General features: G+C 43.6%; 1 protein-coding gene across 2 annotated transcripts in view; it reads left to right on the top strand.

The window, feature by feature from the left end:
* tw (Protein O-mannosyl-transferase 2) overlaps positions 1-21,601 on the top strand; it is a 46,120-nt gene extending 24,519 nt beyond the window's left edge. The window contains exons 12-20 of one of the 2 annotated variants that reach the window (XM_084582998.1): positions 1,734-1,812; positions 2,342-2,493; positions 8,022-8,110; positions 8,186-8,262; positions 10,555-10,626; positions 14,313-14,469; positions 17,640-17,780; positions 19,873-19,984; positions 21,399-21,601. In XM_084582998.1, the coding sequence (XP_084439124.1) occupies positions 1,734-1,812; positions 2,342-2,493; positions 8,022-8,110; positions 8,186-8,262; positions 10,555-10,626; positions 14,313-14,469; positions 17,640-17,780; positions 19,873-19,984; positions 21,399-21,504 (985 nt within the window). In that variant the 3' untranslated portion in view covers positions 21,505-21,601. The remainder of the gene's footprint in view (positions 1-1,733; positions 1,813-2,341; positions 2,494-8,021; positions 8,111-8,185; positions 8,263-10,554; positions 10,627-14,312; positions 14,470-17,639; positions 17,781-19,872; positions 19,985-21,398) is intronic. The other variant, XM_084582999.1, reaches the window with a different exon arrangement.
* The last annotated feature ends 391 nt before the right edge of the window (positions 21,602-21,992 follow it).

The following is a 21,992-nucleotide window of genomic DNA, read 5'->3' as shown; positions in this document are numbered from 1 at the left end:
GGACAGGAAGCTCACAAAAGGGCTAACGTCGACACACTCACTGTTTGCCATCACTGAGCAAGGGTCCCTTCAGTGCATATCAAGTTAAAGAGCGACTATTTCGTGTGTCCTGGTGCTCAAGAACAGCCAGACTTTATGCCCATGGAATTCCTAAGTCCTAATGAACACTGCCAAACAAACACTTGTTTTGGAACTGGTGGTTGCAGTTGCTGTTACAGTGAGAAGAAGACTGGCGCAGCAAAAGTGCAAGTGGTTGAAATGTTGCTTAGACCATTGTCAAAAATTTTATTTTCGCGGCTTTTCTGATCACAATACAGTTGAACCCCTTTATAAGAGACATGCACTGGGGAGCAGTTTTTGTCTCTTATATAAGAGGTTCCTTATAAGCAGGGTACCACATTTACATCTTCTAATCATACCTTGTTCTTCCATAGGCATACTACTGTTAAAATATGCAAAAAAGAAGGGTACACCATGTTGCAAAAGCGTTGCTATGGGTTCCATTTACTTATTTCATTTCCTTGGTGGACCACCACACTGACCACACCTTGTAACTTTCGTATATTTATTTACTGCTGAAATAGTTGTAAATCTTGGTCTTCTTCATGGCTGCATTGAAAGCTGTTCAACACAGCCTCTCCCAGCTTGAAAATCAGGCCAAGAGCCTCATGACCAATGTGTCAAATCTATACGTGTTGGCAAACTATGTTCGCAGATTCGCAACTAAGTTATGTGTCTGGTAACACTACTAGAATTCAAGTAAAAAAAGCGCCACGAAATCGTAAAAGTAACCAGTTTACCACAGAGGTGCTAGAAGCGGCCAAAACTATTAAACACCACTCACAAAAATATCCCTCAGAAATTTATGCTTGTTTGACAAAGGGTAACAGTGGCTTTGATTAGCAAGTCTGTGAATGTCGCTACTCAGACGAAAAATAAATGAAAAGCAAACGAGGCCTTTCTGAGTGGAGTTGAAACTGGTTGAATAGCAAGCAGAGCAGTTTATCTGTCCTCGCCAGAGCAGAACCAATTCTGTTTTTATGCCATTTGTTTTGGTCTTGGCTTGGTTATGTCTCGCTTTTTAGGCACACTTGTTTATGTCAGCGGTACCACCTGAGCACTTTCTTTGCATTTACATGATAAATTGTGTTGTTCATACTGCATTGTAACATAATAAACAATTTTCGCTATATTCTTCACACTAGTGGACACAACAGCTATGGTAATTCGTGATAGGAAGCTCCGCTAATTGGAGAACCCAACGTGCATGCTCTCAATATGCTTGCTCAGATGCTTGCATATGCAGTCGCACTTGAGCTCTTCGTGGCAAGCCTGGAGACCTTATCTACATTGCATTCCCACTGCAGCGGCTTCTTTTAGTCATTCCATAGCTGACTGACCTGCTCTTTGTTAGCTGAAGTTATAATTAATAATGATGACACAGATGTGTCTCTCTTGTTTTCACTGTAGCTGGTACTGAAGCTGGCGGTGGATGGTTCAGCATCTAATGTTAAAATATCTGTTACAAGCAAGACTGAGTACCAAATTTCAAGGCTAATTTGTCCTTTATAGCCAGTTGTCTTCTACATCCAATGTCTGTTAAAAAAGAGGCTCAATTAATGAAAGTCATAGGGTGGCCAACCATTTGGGTGAATGGTGTCTCTTATACCCGATTGTCTGTTACATCAGTGTCTCTTATAACGGGGTTCAAATTTTTTTTCTTTACATCACAGGACGACACGTAACCTTCATTCGCATAAAGAGCCAGCACCTGTCACGAAGCGCCACTACCAGGTCACCTGCTACGGAGAGGTGAGGAAGCGTCACTTGCCAAAACCACGAAAAATGTTTCAGAGGAGATGATCAATCCGCGTTGTTTCCGTTCAGTGACAGTCGGCAGCAGTTTTCTTGGGCTAGTTATTACCATGTGTCATACAGACGAGTAATTCTTAATGCAGCACTGACAGGATAGGAAGCCAGGCAAAGCATTGGGAGAGCAATAAGCTCACTCGAAAGCTGTACCTAATTTATGACTAAAAAGCTTAACGATTCACTGATTACTGATATATTGGTTGCTGTTGTCCAGTAGGAACGACTGCATATACAAATTGTTTACGTTATGCTTGTGTGGCACTGTATGAAAGTTTTTGTTAGCCAAGTGCATTAGCTTAGCAGAACTTCATTCTTTTTTACGTGGTGTTAAAAATTAACTTTTATTGTGAACAGGCCACCTTGTCAGAGGTAGGAACTTGCCGCATTGACAAAACGGAATAAAGCATGGATAAGCTGATCTGTTTACAGTTAAGAATAACTTGCTACTATTTCTTTTGCAACATTCAAGAACGGCACTGGTGATGCCAACGATGTGTGGAAGGTTGAGGTGGTGGGTGGCTCACCTGGTGAGGTGGTGCAGACGGTCACCAGCAAGCTGAAGCTCATCCACTACCTAACCGGCTGCGCTTTGCACTCCCACAACAAGCAGCTGCCCAAGTGGTGAGTTTTGGTGTCCATAGTGTGGGTGATTGGAGTGGGGGAGGAATGGCTTTGTTACCAGCCTGTGAAAAAGGGCTTTCTAGAAGTAGCTGGAAATAAGCAGATATATCTCTTCCCTTTAGGTTTCAACTTTCAAATGAATACTGGCATCAGGCTTTCAGCTCTTGTCTGCTTGGAGTAGTAGTAATCTTAATATTCGTTATATAGGGCAGTATCAAATTTTTGATTATGTCATAGTACTACGTAATTCTTATGCTCGTTTTTACAAGACTCCTTCAGTTTTCCAAAGCATTCATGTGTCAAACTTTCTGGGGAAACGGCATTGGCGTCTATTTTAGTTTTATTCAAGGAAATAGTTTAAAGTACCACATTACAAAAATCGAGCCCCTAAACGACCCCTCAAGAGCTGCCCACATATCTGCTCAATGCCAATGCAGAGAAATAGTTATTTAAAGAAGCTCATTCACTTAAATTCCTCAAATAATTCAGTCAGCTTAGTAAAATTCAGTTATGTTCATAGTCACTAATAAGGGCTGCTATGTATATTTAGTAAAAATTTTAATAATTATAATAATAATTGGTTCACAGGAAGAGAAAGGTGCAGTATCTGTCACACTTGTTTCTATGTACACCTGAGCCATATAGTAAGGGAAGGGAGGAAGGTGGGATTGAAAGTGGAAAAAGAGAAAGGGGAGCCGTAGTGGAGGGCTGCGGAGTAAATTTGACCACCTGGGGAGCTTTAAAGGGACCCTAAAGACAGCCAAAGATGGTATGAAAATCTAATAAACTACATTTGGTGACACTGTAGCCGCATATCCGGCAGCGAAAAATCGAATAATTGCTGAGATATTACGATAAAAAGTTGAGGTTTTTTTCTTGTTCCCGCCGGTCGAATTCAAACTGTGGCCTCCAACTACGTAGTTGGAGTTGAGTGACGCACACTATGACGTAAGCGGAGACTCCGTGATAGCTAGCGAGCCGGCGCGGCCCGCGGCGTCGCATCCCTCAAGGGCCAACTTGGCAACAGCGTACTCGCAATGACAACCTCAGCCGAAATAAATAAAACGATGAAGAGAGTAATTTACCGAGCGATGGGCCCATAAAGGAAGAAAAAAAAAACATAGAGCGCTTGTAATGCACAATACTTTACATGTTTCTCAAGCTTTTGCCCTCCTTGCACTGTGTATAAACAAACCGAGCCCTCGGTCATCGCAACGCTTCCTTACATGTTTACATACAAATAAGATTTAGTTACCAGCAAAATAGTGTCCTCGCTGCTGCGCTTGTCAGTTTTGAAGCTTCGTCGCACTTTTTTCCTTCAAGGTTTGTGCTACAACTCCGTGTTCAGCGAAAATTACGTCCACGGTAGCAGAACATGATCGAAGTGCCGGCGCCACTACATTTGCCAGCGCTGTGAGATTCCACATGTTAAAATGGATCCAGTGCACAATATAGTGCTCATAGGCATCCAGAACATTAGTTGCAAGACGTGAGAGCAGGCATCATGCGTCGATGATCAAGAAGTTGTAATTTTTAGACCGGCAGCAGAAACACTTTATTGTAAATGGGGCCATGACATAAAAACTAGAAATAATTCCAAGGTTCTTGTGGCACGGCGTAGCCGAGCGGTTAGCGCCGAACGTTACGGAGGAAGCAGTAGCGAAATCGAGTCTTAACGCTTCTAACGTTTTTTTTTTTTCTTTTTTTTTTTACAAATTGATTTTTTTAACCTTTTTGTAATGTATTTCTGGTGCTTCGTTATTTTTAGTTTTTACGTTTTACCCGAGGCCCTTTTTTCTGCCGGGCGACGAGCGCAATATATCGACGCTCTCCTTGGTATGAGCGCAAGCGGCAAGTATGCCCCTTTTGTTTACGACGCCTGCAAATAGCACGTTGAAGGTCTTGTTGACGCAGTATATGTTGGTCAGATGTGCCATGATTTAGTGAACAATTGAATGATAATGCATTTTTCCTTCGGTACTTAGCATATGTATGCTTTTCATGGCGTACGTAGCTGCAGTCAAGCGGTCAGGTCGCAGTCGAAGCGGCAACGGCGGCGATTTGTTGGCGCAGAAGTGTGAACGAAGGAGTGTGTTGGCGGTAGCGGATTTCGCTCGCTCGTGCCTCCGAATGCTCAAATGGGAACCATCAAGGTGCATTTGCTGCTCCAAGCTCGTAACTCAGGCGCTGCAGGTTCAAACAAACTATCCGAGTGCGCACGAAATGCCTGAGCCGAAACATAACCAAAACTGAAGTGGGCACCTGTGGCGCCTTCAAGTATATTTTTGTATTTGCCTTGCAACGTTTACGTTGTCTTTTCGCCGTCGTTTACGTATGATAAAAGCGTGTTATCATGTTTGAGAAAAAACTTACTACCGCATTCAAACATGCAACGTAATTCACATTTGTCAGCCTCCGGGATCCCTAGCGCGTCACGTGATTTGTAGTTGCGAGCCTTGGCCGTTTGGCTGTGGTGGCGATACCTGTATTTCTGTTATTCTCCTTTACTACCTTATAACAGCTCTGTTTTCAGTAAGAGTGGTCTTTTTGTAATCAGGAACTGGCATTCTATCGATGCAAACCCACTTCCTTTCTCTCTTTAGTGTCCCTTTAACTTGCACTGACATCGCACAGCACACTAACGCCTCTTTATTTCGCCTCCATCGAAACACAGCTGCCGTAGTCGGGATCGAACCCCGGTACTCTAGCTCAGTAGTCTGGCGTGTCACTACTGCACCACCTCGTCTGGGGCTTAAAAATTTTAGACTTGTACATTTTTTATTTAAGTATTGTCAGTGGGTATATAACTTTGATACGAATGGTATAGGATATTTTATTGCATAGTGTAAAATAAATAATTTATCCCTGCTTCCCAGTTTCCCTTTATGCTTTAACAATGGAGTAGGTGTAGTGTGTGCATCGCTATTTTGTTGCTATCCCCAGTTATGTTCATGCAAACGGGATTGATGCCCTGTACAGGGTTGGTCAAATATTTCTAGACTACAGGGTCTACTTTTGAGCGGTATAATTGGGCACCTGTGGCAAACTGGGAGACTAACATGGCTTTCAGTAGTGAAGATAAGCTTTCTCCTCACTCATCACAAATTTTGAGCTTCAAAGGTGCCATAAAGGGTCCACCACATTGCTATAGTAGTATATACTGAATATTGTGCCTGGGCTAGGTTTTGACCAAGCCTGTACACATGACATGTGCCAATGCAGAGCAGCCATGAGCGTTCGTAGGCTAATAATTTACCTGCAGGACTGAAGGCTATGGCATTTCAAGATTACATTTTTAGGTTTTATGAAATTGGAGGCTCTTTGCTATGTAGAACTGCTGTAGAGAAGAGCATGGTCATGGTTTTGATCTTGAGGATTTTTTCTTAATGCAATGACATTTGAAGCTTGATTGGGAAAAACATGCATTGTCTGTCATGAAATCCTGTCGTTGGCTGGCAGGAAGTGACATCACCGGACTAGTTGGGGACAACTCTGTTTTGAAGTGAAAGCTTACTACCGCAGTTAGATTGATTCATCGGGTATGCACGCTTTTCGCCTTGAGGGAGATTTAGAGGTCAAGCTTCTGTGTTAAGCCTGGTGGTCGCCATGTGACTTCAGGGCAGACACATAGGCCACCAAGTATTCTGTGACCTTTGTCAAGGTCTAGCCCATGACCTCTGTCAAGGTCAAGGTCAAGGTCATGGGACCTGCCATCGGGAGGATATTTAGAGGTTCAACTTCTCTGTTAAGTCTGGTGGTTGCCATGTGACTTTAGGGCATAGTCGCGTAGGCCAGCAAGGCCGTGGTCGTATTGCGTCATGGTCACAGGAGCGAGGCAATTAATCGGGTTCTCTGGCAAATAGAATAGACTCCAACCTGAACGCGTGGTGGAGGGGACTTTTGTCAGCTCCTTTCAGGCCACAACACACGACTGCCTTTGTATTTCATCTCCATATAAACGCGAAATTCAAAGGCGTCCGTGTGCTTTTGGATATAAAGTCACATATGGTAGGTAAATCGTTAGTCTTAGATGTGTGCATGGTTTGATTTTGATCTGATTTCAAAGCCACTTAGTGGGAGCCGGATGAAACATTATTGTAAATATAGTAGAAGTTTTGCTCTAAAATAAAATTCATATGAAATTTTGGGTACCTGAAAAGTGCCGGCAGGAAACATCAGTTTCTTTTAACTTTTTATCAGCGCTAGAGAGCTTTAGTTGGTTATGTGCCAATGAAAATAATCATTATTTTTCCCACCCTGCTCTATATATTTACAAAATCTGCTGTCTCTGTTGTCAGACATAGCAGACCGATTACTATATGAATTTTCAGCTGATTTTACATAATTGAACAGGAAAGAAAACTCAGTGGAGTAAAAAAATACACCCAAAGTTTTTTTTTTCTGAACCCGTTAGAACCTGTTTGGTCCACTTCGGGCAAGGTGGAACCGGTTTGAACCGGAACCGAATGTGTCTCCGGAGCCGAACCCAAACTAAAAAGGCGTGAGCCTGAACCAAACCCGAAAAAATTCTGGTTAGACACCCTGGTCTGTACAATGCTTGTCTGCATTTGAAGTGAAACCGAAGTGAGAATGACGTTTTCCGGTTTTGTCTATACTCCATTTCATACATCAGGTGCAACGCAGCGAAAGATACGCAATAGTCTGCAAGAAAAAAAAAGGAGATGTATCACTACACGCTCGTTTCGTGGCCGGGTGGTTTCTGCGGAAACGAACTCTATTCCGAGCATACACATTTGCGATAACTTCGTAGTGCAGATCTTACAGAAAAAATCCGCTCCGAAGAGGCAGTCGAGGTCATTGCGTTGCACAGTGCGGAGGGCACCACTGGCAGAGTTGCGGGGCAGCGAAAACACGACGCGAACGAAAACGACAAACAAAGCATACAAATTTACCGAATCCGATCTTTTCTCCCCAAAAAAGGTGCTTTTTATCGAGTTGATGGCAAATGCAAGATGTATTTACCTTGCAGACAAAGAAACTCTTATTTCCTCTCGTCAAGAGCAGGCACTATTTTTCATCGAGGATGCGGGGAGCACAATCAAAAGCTCTAGCTTTGGCAGTGTTGCACTTGATGTATGAAACTGAGTATAGTGCTTCACTCAGCGCTCACTGTCGGGAAGGTCCCCTTCTCAAGAGGGGAGTTGCCTCTTCACAAAATACCTCTTCGCATTTCAGGATGCTTCACTGCACAGTACATGCTGTCAGATAGTTCTGCAGCCAAGCACACAGTGCGATAAAACTGTGGTGAAGTTGAAAATTTTCAGTGTATTCGGTGATTTTCGAATGTTAGAAAATTCAAGATATCAATTCCTCGAATATGAGTACGAATATAATGGCAAACACATTTTATTCATATTCAAAATTTTGAATAATAGTGCACCGCTTTGTAGCACACGTTTGTATTCCGAGAGCATTGCAAGCGATCCTTGTCTACCTTGTTTACATCCCTGTGAATTAAAGCAGCAAAATACCTTTTCTGGTGTTTTGGCTTTCTCCTTAAACCCTAGGGGCTATGAACAAATGGAGGTCACGTGCAACCCAAATCTGAGGGACAAGAACACCCTGTGGAATGTCGAGGACAACCACTACCCGCACTGTGAGTGAATCTACTGGAAGTTCAGCTTCGCTCTCGTTGCAAACATGTCTGCTATCTAATGCTTTTTTACTGCAGTACCAAATGTAAGCTTTGAGGCGTATGCCCCCGGTTTCCTGAAGATGTTCCTGGAGTCCCATGCAGTCATGCTTCAGGTGACTATCAGGTTTCAGTCAAGAACTTGTTTGTTGAATTTTCTGCCTCTGGCATTGGGGAGGGAGGGTGCTTTCTTTAGTACAGCATGCGTTCCAGCAAATACAGTAGAATTGCAGTTATGCGTCTCTCCTTCATTCAACGACCCACATTTTATGACAAATTGGTGCGGGCCTAGCAAATATAGGAATAATGCATAGAAACCCTGCTTACACGACGACAATTTATACACACCCCGCTTCGTACGACAGCCGGCGGGAACTGCTTGACCTAAAAGATGATGATGCTGCCAGTCGCATTAAGACTGGGACAAGTGCGTGCAATGAAGCGATTCAGCATACGGCAGCCTTTAGCGACAGTTCTGCCGCCAGCTCAGACTCCGTGCTTGCGACTCACGACCGTTGGTGCATTGCGGGTTTCTGCACCTAGGCCGCTTTTACATGCGCATCACTTTTACAGAATTCAAGATTTATGTTTGTAAAATTAGGCAACAGAAATCAGCAGTGGCTAGTTTGAAAGCAACCACTTCTGTTGCTGCGTCGCGTTACGGCGCCACATTACAGCAGCCACCCGGCGGCCCACATGTATCGCTGCAGGAAGCATGCCGCCAATGTGAATGCACTCACGCCGCAGACAAACAATAAGATTGATTGCGTTTCTCTTTTATTTTTTTTTCCCCTCAGAATGATGCAACTCCCCAGTACAGACATTGCTGCCATGAGGTGGCTACGGTTCTAAACGGAGTCTGAGCAGAAACAAATATTGCTTGCATGGCTGTACGCCCGTGCTGCACGTCGTAAAACATCTTCGAACAGCCGAAAAAGACATATATATAGTGCTTTGTCCAACCTATCGTTTCAAGATGCATGTGACGCCTAATTAACGTCCAGCAACGTGAATGCACTTGAGGCTAGTCAAAAGGGTTCTTTTTGACTCAGAATGTCTGGCTGCGCAGTCTTTGCACTACCGTATCTACTTGTGCAATTCGCAAACCTATAATGCATTTTCTACTTGCTGTTTTACACTTCCTGCTGCACCAAGCCACCAGAATGCGCATAGATGCGTGCAAGGCAGGCTTAGGATGTTTGGCACACAGCTGCATCATGAAAGGCTGTGAAAGGTGTCAGTTGTGAGCGGACACTATCACGCCAACTACAATGCTCGTTAATTTGTATGTTGGTGCTGGTTAAAAAGTAATAAAGTTAGAACTGTGTGCCGTTCACCCAGTGCTGATTGGCAGTTGCTTTACTGGGCAGGTAGGCGTGGCATCAAACTCATGGTAAGCAATGACGCTGCTTTAACCGGGATCTAAAACTACTGATACCAGTTCGGTTTGTCACTCGGTTTTCTAATGAGGGCTTGTTATTATATCGCCTTTTATCTCCATTTACCTCTGACTGCTAGCTTTGCTATTGTATCGTTGTGCCTTGATTGCTCTGAGCTGCAACTATGCCTTCATTCTACAAGAAGGGTGTGGTGGCGGAGCAGGAGGTATGCGTCAGCAGTGACTTATAATTTCAGAGCAAACTTTTTTTGTTTTGCCAATCACCAATACTAGATCAAGAAGAGGGGGGGGGGGGGGGGGGGGGACGTTTTTGCAGAAATGTATGTGGTATGTATTGCACGCTTTGACACTTTTATATAGCCCTTAGACTGAGCTCGCAAATTTGAGTAATTTGCAATCCCTCCTTTGCAACCTTAGTTTGAAGGAAGTAAGGAAGTACGTCTGTACATCACCTTCTCTGTATTTTCTTGTATTTCAAAATTGACATTCCTCTCAGCACTTTGCTGCATTAGTGGTACCTTTTTGGCGATGAGTTGCTCATGCTGCCCCCTTGTGCTCGTTTAATTGGAATACTTGCTTGATCATTGCTCTGCTGGAAATTGTGTTTTACTCAGCCAGTAATATAATTAAAACGAGAAATGATGAACAGACACCTCATTCCAGCTTTGGTGTTCTGGTCAGTTCCAAAAATGTTCTTGTGCTGAACTGTGTTATGCTTAGGAGAACTTCCAATTGGAAGAACGAGTTGGTTACGGTGCATTCTTAAGGTGAATTATGCATTAGTGTGTCTTCACCTACTTGGTGCGTTACTGTCGTTAAGATTCCCTTCCTGCAATGCTACCTGCAGGTTGCACCCACCTTCAGACCTTGTTTGTGTACCTTGACTGCTTGTGATTACAAAACTTGAAGTTCTTGCTTTTCTCACTACTGCGTGAATTTCATTTTACACCGGAGCTTGTGTGAATAGTCTGGGCTATTCTTGACACTGCTCCGTTTTTTTCTTCTCCAGGGTAATGCAGGGCTCAAACCCAAGGAAGGCGAAGTGACTTCGCGGCCTTGGCAGTGGCCAATTAACTACAAGGTATTTGAAGGAATGGCATTATTTTTTGCGCATCACTGTTTTGCTGTATCTGTTATCCCATAATGCCATTTCGTTCTTGTGGCTTCAGATCTTGAGATGGAGTACAGTTATGGACATTCACGCAGTTGGCTAACAATCAAATTTTGTTTTTTTAGATTTTCTTAGAGTTACAGAACTGTACCTCGTGCTGCTTTCCATGCCTATCTTGAACATAGCAATGAAGAGAGCTGTAGTACTATAGGCCGGTAGAGGGCATAAAGTAATGTCCTCATATTATTCTCTTAGAAACAGTGTTCGTGAAGAGCGCAGCGTGCTTATGTGCAGTTGTCGGCCGATTTACGGACTTGGTGGGACCCAGAAAGATGGCTATCATAGCTGAACAGTATGAATAATTTGTGAGCTTTATAGAACACTTGGCTGTGAAAACAGGCATGTAGAATCTCGAGTTTCTCATGTTTAGCTTCCGTGTTGTAATATTAGCTTGCTTCATTCTGAGTGATGTTGTCGTCTTGTTTGTGCCAGCCGTCACGTCATCATTATCGAGGTGTATATGAAGCTTCAGCATGTCATGCCTCAAACCATGTACCCAGCCAGTTCTGTACTAGTGTCCCACCGTACACGCTACTTGCATGCCACACAACACAAGGAAAATATCTGTAGGCCGCCCTCATGAGAATGAAAAGTATGCACGTGGCTGGAATTAGCCGTTAGCCTGAATTGCGAAAATCTGGCACAAAAAACAGCCAAAACTAGCCAGGTGTGTTTCAGATCAAGGTAGCACATTTTGCAGTAGCGACTAGTCGTATCTGCTTGTGACACAGTCACTCACTCGTCTCCATGTTTGGTTGAAAAAGTGGATTTTTGAACTCCACACAGTCTTGCTGCTGTCTATTTTTGTTCAGGAAAAACAATTTTTCATTTGCACTCAATCCTAAACATTGGGCACTAACGTATGTACATTTTATGAGATGTAGGATGGTTTTTTTGTAAGTCAACAATATTGGGCCAGTCATAATTATTTTAGATCTAATAATCGGTCAGCTACATGTAACAATGGTAACAGGCTGAAGCTGAGAGCGTGGCCTGGCTTTGACTTTTTTTAATGCACATGCATGGTTTTGTAATTGGTTAGGGGAAACCAAACAATCATTAAAGCAGAGCCTCAGTCCACAATTTAATGTTGCAGCAAGGGGATTTGTCTTCGTGTAGGCCCCAGAAAGGTGCTCTGGATTGCTGTTTGGATTATTTTGTAAGCATTAACAGGCTGAGGAAGTTACAAACACAGAAACTAAATATGAGTGCCAAACAATGAAGTACTCATAAAGAGCACAAGTTGAGTACCATATTTGCTCGCATAATGCTCGCACTTTTTTTTTTTTCACAAAAAATTGATGCGAAGTTAGCGAGTGCGATAATTATGCGAGGAAAATTTTAGAGCAAATGTTTTGGAATGCTAAAAGCAAATTTAGGCAGGTGTGAATCGGGATTCTCAGGCCAGCTGTTGTAGATATAACAAGAACATTACTTTCAAGCAGAACTTGCCTTTGTTATAAAAGTACAAGGTTGCTAAAGGCACGAATTGCTAAAGCTTTTTATTTGCCGCACGCAGCCTCATGATCGCCCTGCTTTTTGTGTTTGTTATAATGCTCACAGCAGACCATACAGTTCTATTCTTGATCGGAGTCCATGTCGACACTGCAGTCGCCGTCTCCAGTAATGTACACAGAACTCATTGACACAGAAGTGCCTGCTGGCAGCGCGGTTGCCATGCTTTAGCACATACTCGAAAAGCTTGCTTACCACCCCATCGCAATGTGGCATCAAAAAGAGGTTAGACAGCGGAACAAAACAAGCAACTCAGATGGAACAAAGAAAAAATTACGAGACATGGAGACACCTCACAAAACGGCAGAAAAACAACAACACAACTCAACGAGCATAGCCTATGATGATGATGTAATTGAGCACACTATTGCCGCCTGGTAGCGAACACACACAACTAGGCCAGCTAGTTTCAGTAGCGCTGCAAAGATGGCGCTTTCTAATACTAGCAGATGGCTCCCATGGCAGTAATTTTGGTCGTGGAATGATTATGCGAGGGAAAAAAACAAACTTTTTGACAGCCAATAGGCAGTGCGAGCATTACACTAGTGCGAGCATTATACTTGTAAATACTGAACTGGTTTGGTTTGGTTTGCGAGGTTTAACATCCCAAAGCAACTCAGGCTATGAGAGTCACCGTAATGGAGGACTCCGGAAATTTCGACCACCTTGGGTTCTTTAACGTGCACTGACATCGCACAGCACACGGGCACCTTGCTTTTCACCTCCACCGTAAAGCGGCCGCCGAAGCCAGGATTCGATCCCGCATCCTTGGGAACACTAATCGAGCGCCATAACCACTGCGCCACTCCGGCGGGGCAGTAAATACTCAACTGTTTACATTTGTAGCAGCTCTGTATAGTGTCCAATTTCCTTGGAAGTTACAGTTAAAGCTCGCTGACGCAGAAATCTGGATAATCTTAACTGCCACCATGTCTCAACCAATATCCATTCAAGTCGATGCTATAAAACGCTTGCCAATACAAATGCTACAGTTCTAATACTAGTTAATTCAAATGAGCTCGTGAAATGAGGCCTTGTTAAGGTATGGTTGGCACAACAAATGATCCAACATAGTGAAGAGTCGCTCGTGCACATCTGATTTGCATTCAGCAGCTGACTCGACAATGAGTGGACGACCCAGTTCCAAAAAATAGTCCGACCCACTTCACTTCAGTTTCGCTTTTCTCAGCTTCATGCCAGCTTGCAGTGATGGCAGGTAGGGGCCATGCACCAGTCAGCCAGCTAATATCCCAGCTGCACGCCATTTTGGATGTTGGTCGGTGCATCCCTGGTCTTTTTGTTCTTTTTTTGTCACTTCTTTCCACTGCTGTATGCTTTCCTTGCTTGTGTCTTTGTGTTGCTTCCATTCTTTTAATGTGTGATTGCTTGTGTCTTTGTGTTGCTTCCATTCTTTTATATGTGTGAAAACTATGTGCACGTCATGTGCTGTCCACTGGTTGTGTGGTGAAGCCTTCTCAGACTCAACTCTGCTGCTTGTGACAGGGCAGGCTCCAATGCTGTCGCGGTGCACCATAATGTCATGGGTTCCTTTACCATTTTGTAGCAGTTCTGGTCTTCTTCCAAAAGTGTGCTAGCAATAAATCATTAGTGGAACTGTAAATAATAATCATTGTGTCAAAGACTTGCTGTACTTGCAACATGTTTTCAGTGCACAGAAAACGAGCAGACAAAGAGAAAGTGGACACCACAGACCATCCTGCCATTCGTGTTGTCCACTCTGCCTTTGTCACTGTGTGTCTATGCGTTGGAAAGATGCTTCATAATGCTATTTATAATCGAATACCCCAGTTTAGCTATCTGCTGTGCTAGTGTTGCATCATAGCAGTATCATTACACCACATCTCAGCAGTTAGTGGGTGTAGCCAAGACCACATTTTTATGGAGGGAGCCATGCCCATCATTTGCACTGCTGCATCATTTCATATTTGACTTCTTGACTGTTGAAGTCTTAGCAGCACCTAGACTGTGACTTCCCTTGCATAGCTTCAGGGACATAGGCCGCAACTTTACGAATATGCAAACCGAGCTTGAGTGGACAGTGTCGTTTTGTGTGCTTCCAGGGCCAGTTCTTCTCGGGCGTCCAGTACCGCATCTACCTGCTGGGTAACCCGATAATCTGGTGGGGCAACCTGGTCTGCATGGCACTCTATGCCGTCATGCAGGTATGTGTGCTGGTGAGGCACAAGCGAGGCTACCTGGGCAACTTGGAAGAGCAAGGTCTGTCATGGAACACTCGTGCTTCACTTCTTTTGTAGTAAAGCATGAATGTCTTTTTTTTTTTTCTTTTGCTTGGTCCCGCCATGATGGTGCAGTGGTTAGGGCACTTGTCTACTGTGCCCAAGGATGCGGGATTGAATCCCGGCCACAGCTGCCACTTTTCGATGAAGGCAAAAAGCCAAGCGCCCATGTGCTGTGTGATATCGGTGCACGTTAAAGAACCCAAGGTGGACAAGATTTCCGGAGCCCTGCACTACGTTTCTGTCATAGCTCGAGTTTCTTTGGGATGTTAAATCCCACGAACCAAACCAAACCACTTCTTTTGTAGCGAGATGCATTGCGGGCTCTCCTGAGGAAACCAGTGAGGCCCTGAGGCAAGGAAAAGGTGATGATACAGAGACTGCCGTGGCTACTCTCACAGCTTTCGCTCGTATTACTAGGTTTAAGTGATAAGTCTCCATAACACTCGCCGGCACGTGATCTTATGTTCTTCGCATGTGCAACGGTATAGGGTGTCAACTTTCGGTTCTCTGCCTGGAACAATCACTGGATGAAACCTAAATCAAAGGAACAGAAATGGCACATCTCATTGTGCTCTTATCTATTCGCACAAATTGTCTTGTATTTCCATGCATTATCAGAACGGAAGGCCGTGTTCCAGCGAATATCTGGATTGAACTGCTGAGGCACTGAAGGCACCCTGCTGTTGTCACAATGTGACGTTACACATCATATGATAGGCGTATAAACAGAGATTTAGTATATACCGTGATGCGCAGTCCGTCACTGTCGACCCTCGGCCGCGCACAAGTTAATTGGTTCCTACTCGGGAGGTCTACGTGCCGACATCCAGTACCATACTTTTTGGTTTACTAGTCGCAGCTTTGTATAAGATGCACCCCTCACATTTAGAGGTTTTCAGCAAAATAATTGGCATGTAAGATGCATCCTTGTATGAGACGCACCTTAATTTATTCAAGTTAGGGCAATAGGACTTGACTGTCGCGTGCTATGTGCGTGAAAGAAAATTTGTTACGTGTGCGTGCGAATGATAGAAACAAAAATGATGCAACACTTATGTACGAAAAACCTCTCGTTCAGTGAGAGCAGAAACACCAATACTTTCTTATTACTCAAAGCCTTGAAAGGCTTCGTTTTGGTACGCGGTCACCGATTTCTCATGACAGCACTCAGGCGCCCTCTTTGCTCTCATAATCACGGCGTTCATCGTTGCTGGGCGCGGGCGCTCTGACGCACGCGGCAAAAAACTTGCAGGAAGGAGGAAAAACACATGCAGTGGCCACCAAACGGTGTTGTAAATCGTAGCTGGAAAAGAGAGTCTGCTTGATCTGGCTTGTCTTTGCAGCCTAAAAAGGGCGAGCAGCATGGACGTTGCCACCTTTTGCCATTCTGGAAGTGAGACAGCTGTACAATTCTAGAACACTATAACGACTGTAAATATTATAATCGCAGGCATCGCTATTATTATCGTTTCAGAATAAAGTTCAGCAATGTACATTGAGCAAAACGAAAAAAAAAATGCACATAAGATGCACTACCGAAAATTTTGTAAAAGAAACGCGTCTTACACACCGGAAGAGATGGTATGTGGCGCAATCTATCAGCGGCAAGGGAATCTCGGCATACGCAGTGGAACGCGTGGTGGCGAATCACGGTAGCGGATCACGGTAAACTAAATCTCTCTAATAAATATAACACATATAGTCAAATCCTGATAGGGCAAATCCCGTGGGACCCCAAAAAATTGTTCGTTTTGAAATATTGTTTTAATGAAAAATCTGCAATAATAAGCCAGTGGTCAAACCTAGGTATGAAAATGATGTACCTTGGCAGTAGGCATGTGTGTAGACAAGCAAAGCCTCAAATGAAACTGTTGCACAAACTCCAAAGCCGATTTATATAAAGAAATCAATTATTTTTCTTCTGCCGTGTGCAGCAAACTACCACACACTACAATACACCACTAGAGCACATACACCTTCCACTTAGCGAAACACCTCTTCGGGTGCGTAATTGCACCGAGCGATTAAAGTACGGGCTAGTCGTTGTGCAAAACAACGTCAAAGTTCAATATGACCTCATCTTCAGTGCTTTCTGAAGTTTGAAAATCATGTCTCGGTCTTTCAAAATGATTGCAGCAGTCAATGAGGCAATGCTAGCTGTCTGCAGAGGCAGATTCGCTTTTTCCCTGCGTAGATTTCGTGTAGTGAAAGCTACGTTCCTATCTTGGTACTTCGCTGGCTGGAGTCATTGCCACATCTCACACAAACTTCGCAATAAGATCATTAAAAAAAAAAAAACTTTCTGCACGCACAAATAGCATGAACGAACGATTGGTGAATGACACAATCAAGCAAAAACATGGAATGACAATTTAAGCTATGGAAAAACAGGGCTTACCATGCTGGCTTATGGCAGTTTAAATTTGTCCTTCTCAATGAGAGCTAGCAGGAAGTGGGTGGTTAGTGTGGAATTGCCACAGAGATTTTCAGCTTCAAAGCTGCCAGTGGCTACTGTCGATTGGGTGGTGGAGGTTTTGATGAAGGTGGAGAAATGCGTAACCCGCGGGTGGTTGTCATAGGTACAACCCGGCCGGTGACCACCATGGAGAGTTGACATGGAGGCACCCATGGAAGTTTTTGAAACACGGAACTCAAAATGAAGCCTAATCGCTGGCAGTGCTAGCATGTGGCCGAAAACTGATGGCTCTACTTCATACTTTCATGAGTGACCTGCACAATCCACTTTCAGATACCTGCTCGTGCATTTAAGGGGCAATAAAATTAAGGTTTGTTTATTTTTTCTTTTTTGAGATTTCAAAACTCCAAAACCTTTTGTGGGCACACATACTTCACAATGATGATGATGAGGAAGAAGGGAAGGTGTACAATCTGATTTCGACAGATTTTAGTGACTACACAGCTCTAGTCTTCCAGTGCATGTGCATCACTAAATGGCAAAACAAATCGTATACCTTTCACTTCATATATTTTTTGCACAATAAAATTTTCTGCCTTTACACACCCCTAGCTATATTATATAGTGATCAGGAGTAGGAATGTTTGACTCTGATGAATGGAGTTTTTATTTACAACATACATTCTTGCTGGGCTATGTGAATTGTTCGCTACCTAATTATCTTCTCACAGAGCGGGATTGTCGCCTGACCCAATCTTCGGCATGGCTGGTCGTGGGCTGGGCTCTGCACTACCTTCCCTTCTATGGAATGGGCCGGGTGCTCTATTTCCACCACTACTTCCCCGCCCTCATCTTTAGCTCCATGCTCTCAGGTGAGCTCAAGGTCACACATATTAGTCACGCTTGTTGTACACTGCATGCACTTTTGCCAGTTATACTGTGTGCTATTTGTTGCTTTAGCATATCTCACCTAGGCCTGTTAGCCACTTTTTTTTCTTGAAGCAAAAACTTCACTATGCCAGCTTTTGAGCCATCAGCATCACAGAGGTTTTCACCTTCAAGTGACCTTAACAGAGGTTTTCACCTTGACCTTAACAGATGCTGCGCCTTTCCTTTCTTAGAAACCCATTTACAATGGAAGCAAAAGAAATGGAAACTAAAGCTTCACTATAGCAGGGCTTCCTGTTGCACTAAACTTGCCCTTCGGGTGACCTTGACCTAATTAAGTGTAGGTGTCCACGGTTTTGTGGTGTTCACCCAAATGTTGGTTGGTTGGTTTGTGTGGTTTAACGTCCCAAAGCAACTCAGGCTATGAGAGACGCCGTAGTGGAGGACTCCGGAAATTTCGACCACCTGGGGTTCTTTAACGTGCACTGACATCGCACAGCACACGGGCACCTTGCTTTTCGCCTCCATCGAAAAGCGACCGCCGAGGCCGGGATTTGATCCCGCGTCCTTGGGAACAGCAGTCGAGCGCCGTAACCACTGCGCCACCCCGGCGGGGCGTTCACCTAAATGTATACTACAGCTTACTTTTCCCAAAGTCTAACCTAAACCATAAGGCAGCCCTGGGTTGTGTGATGCCCACCCATGTTAAAGGCCCAGAGATGGCTAAATTGCTCTTTCTGTTTCCACTCCCACCTTCCTTCTCTCAAGTCTTGCAGTACAGCACCTTTCTTTTCTTATAAACTAATGTACAGTATACAAGAAAAAAATATGAAATGGTGATCTTGACTTGGTTGGGTATAGGTGCCCACAATTGCATGGTGTCCACTCAAGTATAAGGCTTCTTTCTTTCCCCAAAATCTAATTATGAAACCTAAATATTTGAAAAAACATTATTGACACAAGACGCCCTACTACTGTGACTACTGTGCCATAGTAGCCGGGTTCCCACTCCTTTCTTTCCCCTGGGAGACCCTTCTGCGGAGCTCAGACCCAAGAGCCCAAAGAGAAATAGTTCGACTGGCCGAAGATGCCGCCGGAGTCCAAGAACTACCGGCCTGCAACTAAGGCTACTATCCCACCTTCCGGGTCTAACCCCCGAAGAGCGGGATAGTCACTCTGTTGGACGAATAAAAGTTCTCTCTCTCTTCTTTCCCCTGCTGCTGCTGCAGTGGTGCAGTAGTAAGAGGAGTACCTGGGATGTACCGGGATCAGCTGCGGCTGGATTTTGATGGAGGGGAAATGAAGTGGTGTCCATGTGCTGTGCGATGTCAGTGTCAGTGCAGGTTATAGATCCCCAGGTGGTGGAAATTACTCTGGAGCTCTCCACTATAGCGCCCCCTCTCTCTTTCCCCTTTCATTCTCACCTTCCTCTCTTCTCCTACGGTGTGGTGTCCATGGTTGGACAGATACTGCACCTTTCCTGTGAACCAATTATTATTATTATTATTATTATTATTATTATTATTATTATTATTATTATTATTATTATGAAAAAACCAAAGCGGGCTGCAATCTCTCCGTCACTAGGTTCAAGCCATGCTTAAACCGCCACAACATTTTTTTTTTTACTTTCCGAATGTTCCTGCATTGAATTTTTTACCCAACTTTGTATCACGTATATGCATATTTTACTGGCAAGTACACATGTTGCTCCTTCAAACTGCACCTTAAAGTATACTAGAAATCTTGTGTAGAATGTACACCTCTCGTATAGTGCCCATGCTTTCTGTTAGCTCTATCACCGATTTGTAAGCCAAGTTTAAGTGCATAAGTATGCCACCAAGTATAGATGTGTGCCATATGTTGTGAGATCTGAGGGCCGCGTTCCTCATCGGAATGCCAATTGGCCTTTTGGCTCTGGCCTTCACGAGCCATGATGTTGAATCCAGGATGGGGTTAAGGTTTTTCTCCAGTTTTCATTTTGTCCAAAATGCCTCTGGTGTCCCAGCTTCCATTCCAGTTGCCAGGAGTTCTTGCAGACGTAAGCAGCGATAAGTCTCACATGTACCCTTGCAGGTGTTGTGCTGGACTACATTCTTCGCATGGTGCCAGGTTTCCTGCCTGCAAACATAAGGCTGTCAGCCCACCACTGGATCATAGGCACCTACCTGGCAGGCATTGTGTACAGGTTAGCACGCTTACTCTAGTTCCGTCATCAGCAGGAGTAATCACCGTCTCTCTTTTTTGCGCTAGGTGTGAGCGTTCGATATAAGCATTTCAACACTAAAGAAGTTTTGAGAAGCTCTAATAACTGCCTGTAATGTGCTCTTAGTCCCAAAGTCCCAAATGGTTAACCTAATGTGTCGAAGAAAAATAAATTAGGGATCATGAGGCTTCCCTTTTCGGCAGAGTTAACATCTGTGGTTTGTTACGGCTCATGCTTCTGTCTTCATGTTTTAATTTGCTTCAAGACAGTTATTTCTAATACAAGTGCAATAACAAGCCCGGCGACGCTCTTGTCAGGGTTTTAGAAGCCATCCTGAAAGAAAGCTAATATTATAAGAACAACGACAAATACTATATTTTCCAATGTATAACCTGCATTTTTTTTCTCTCTTTAGCGCAGGTTATACAGTGGAACCTGGATATATCAACCTGAAATTTTGGGATCATGAGATAGATTTATATATTGATAATTTGATAAAATGTGCCAATAGATAGCCTTCTTTGTGATCCAGAAGTGTGAATACGATGCATCCATTTTAGCAGTTTTGCTGAGCTTTTGTCTTAGATAACGAAGGGATCATCATCTATTTTGATGGTGTTTAGAAAATAACAAGTGCATCTTGTACAGCAGTGCAGCTTACACTTGAATTTTTTGGTAATCTATGTAGTGCAATCTAGTGGAGATTTTGTTTTGTTTTTTTTGTACAAACAGAAAGTTGTATTCAGCATCCTGAGTATGTAGCATGACATTAAGGTACCGTTTAGCAGGAGCAGATCACAGGTCAGTTTTGACCAACCTGCAATACTTGAACGTGCGCTGATGTTGAACAGACCATGCGGGGCGCTTTCACCTTTCTTTTTCTACTGAAATGTGGCCAACCTGGCTGGGTTCGATTCCATGACTGCGGATCAAAAGCTCAATGTCTCAATCAGGGGCACACCTTGGGAGGTATTTTCTCGAGCGAAGTGCACAGCATGGGCTTTGAATAACGGATGTGTTTCAGTCAATCAATCGATTGAAGGTCGACAGAACAGAAGGTTGATCAAGCTTTTGGTGCCCATTATGAGTAACCTCCAGTAAGCCCAGGATACCTTTACAGGATGTACTTCTTAGGTAATTTGATTATGTGTGCTTTTGTGGTACACTTTTTACACTTTTTGAACCTTTTATATAAACAGGTCATGTTATGTTGCATTGTTTTTTTGGTGCATAAGTGACTAAGTCCATAATGTGTCAAGCAGAAATTTTGTACATATGGATGATCCCTCATTAAAAAACAGTTTAAAATTATCTGAAGCCCTAATTGGCCATGCTTAAAATTTTTAGGCTTGTGTCAGAGACATCATTATTCACATTTTCTCTTTTCTGCTTGCAGCTTCTACCTGTTTGCACCTCTTGCCTATGGCATGGATGGATCCATATCAGTCCATGAAAACAGCACAATGCACGGACTGCGGTGGCTTGACACGTGGGAATTCTAAGCATAGGTTGTTCTGGCACTTGTCAGTTCGCTAAGAGCTCTAGTGCTCATGTATTATAAGTCAATAATAAAACGATCAAATACGCAATTATATATAATCGTGCTTGTGAGAGGTGGTGTTTTTGACTCATTCGAAGGTCATATGAAATCATTTTGAAATCGGCTATGGAATGCTTGCATAATCCTAGTAAAGGGTAATGAACATTCAAGGTTCTTTTAAATCCTCAAAAGTGGGCTGGTAATGTAAAAGTAATTTTTAAATGTTTTTATTCCTGCTTACCACACCTATTGCTTAAGCAATAGCTGTGGGAAGCCTCCAGAAATGCCTCCACACAGTGCTGTGTCACCTGCTTGATGTCATTTATTCACAATGCGCTCTCACTGGCTTATCGCAAACTGCTGCGACATTCGTATGCAAAAGAGGCAAGACATGATCGACGTTGAAATGGCCTTGGGGGAGTAAGCATCCAAGTAAACAACAAAATGGGT

Source organism: Amblyomma maculatum, chromosome 10 (assembly GCF_055883805.1).
Source record: "Amblyomma maculatum isolate TAMU_Amacu chromosome 10, ASM5588380v1, whole genome shotgun sequence".
Lineage (NCBI taxonomy): Eukaryota > Metazoa > Arthropoda > Arachnida > Ixodida > Ixodidae > Amblyomma > Amblyomma maculatum.
Note: the sequence above shows the minus strand (reverse complement) of the source record. Positions and strands in the feature narration are given on the sequence as shown.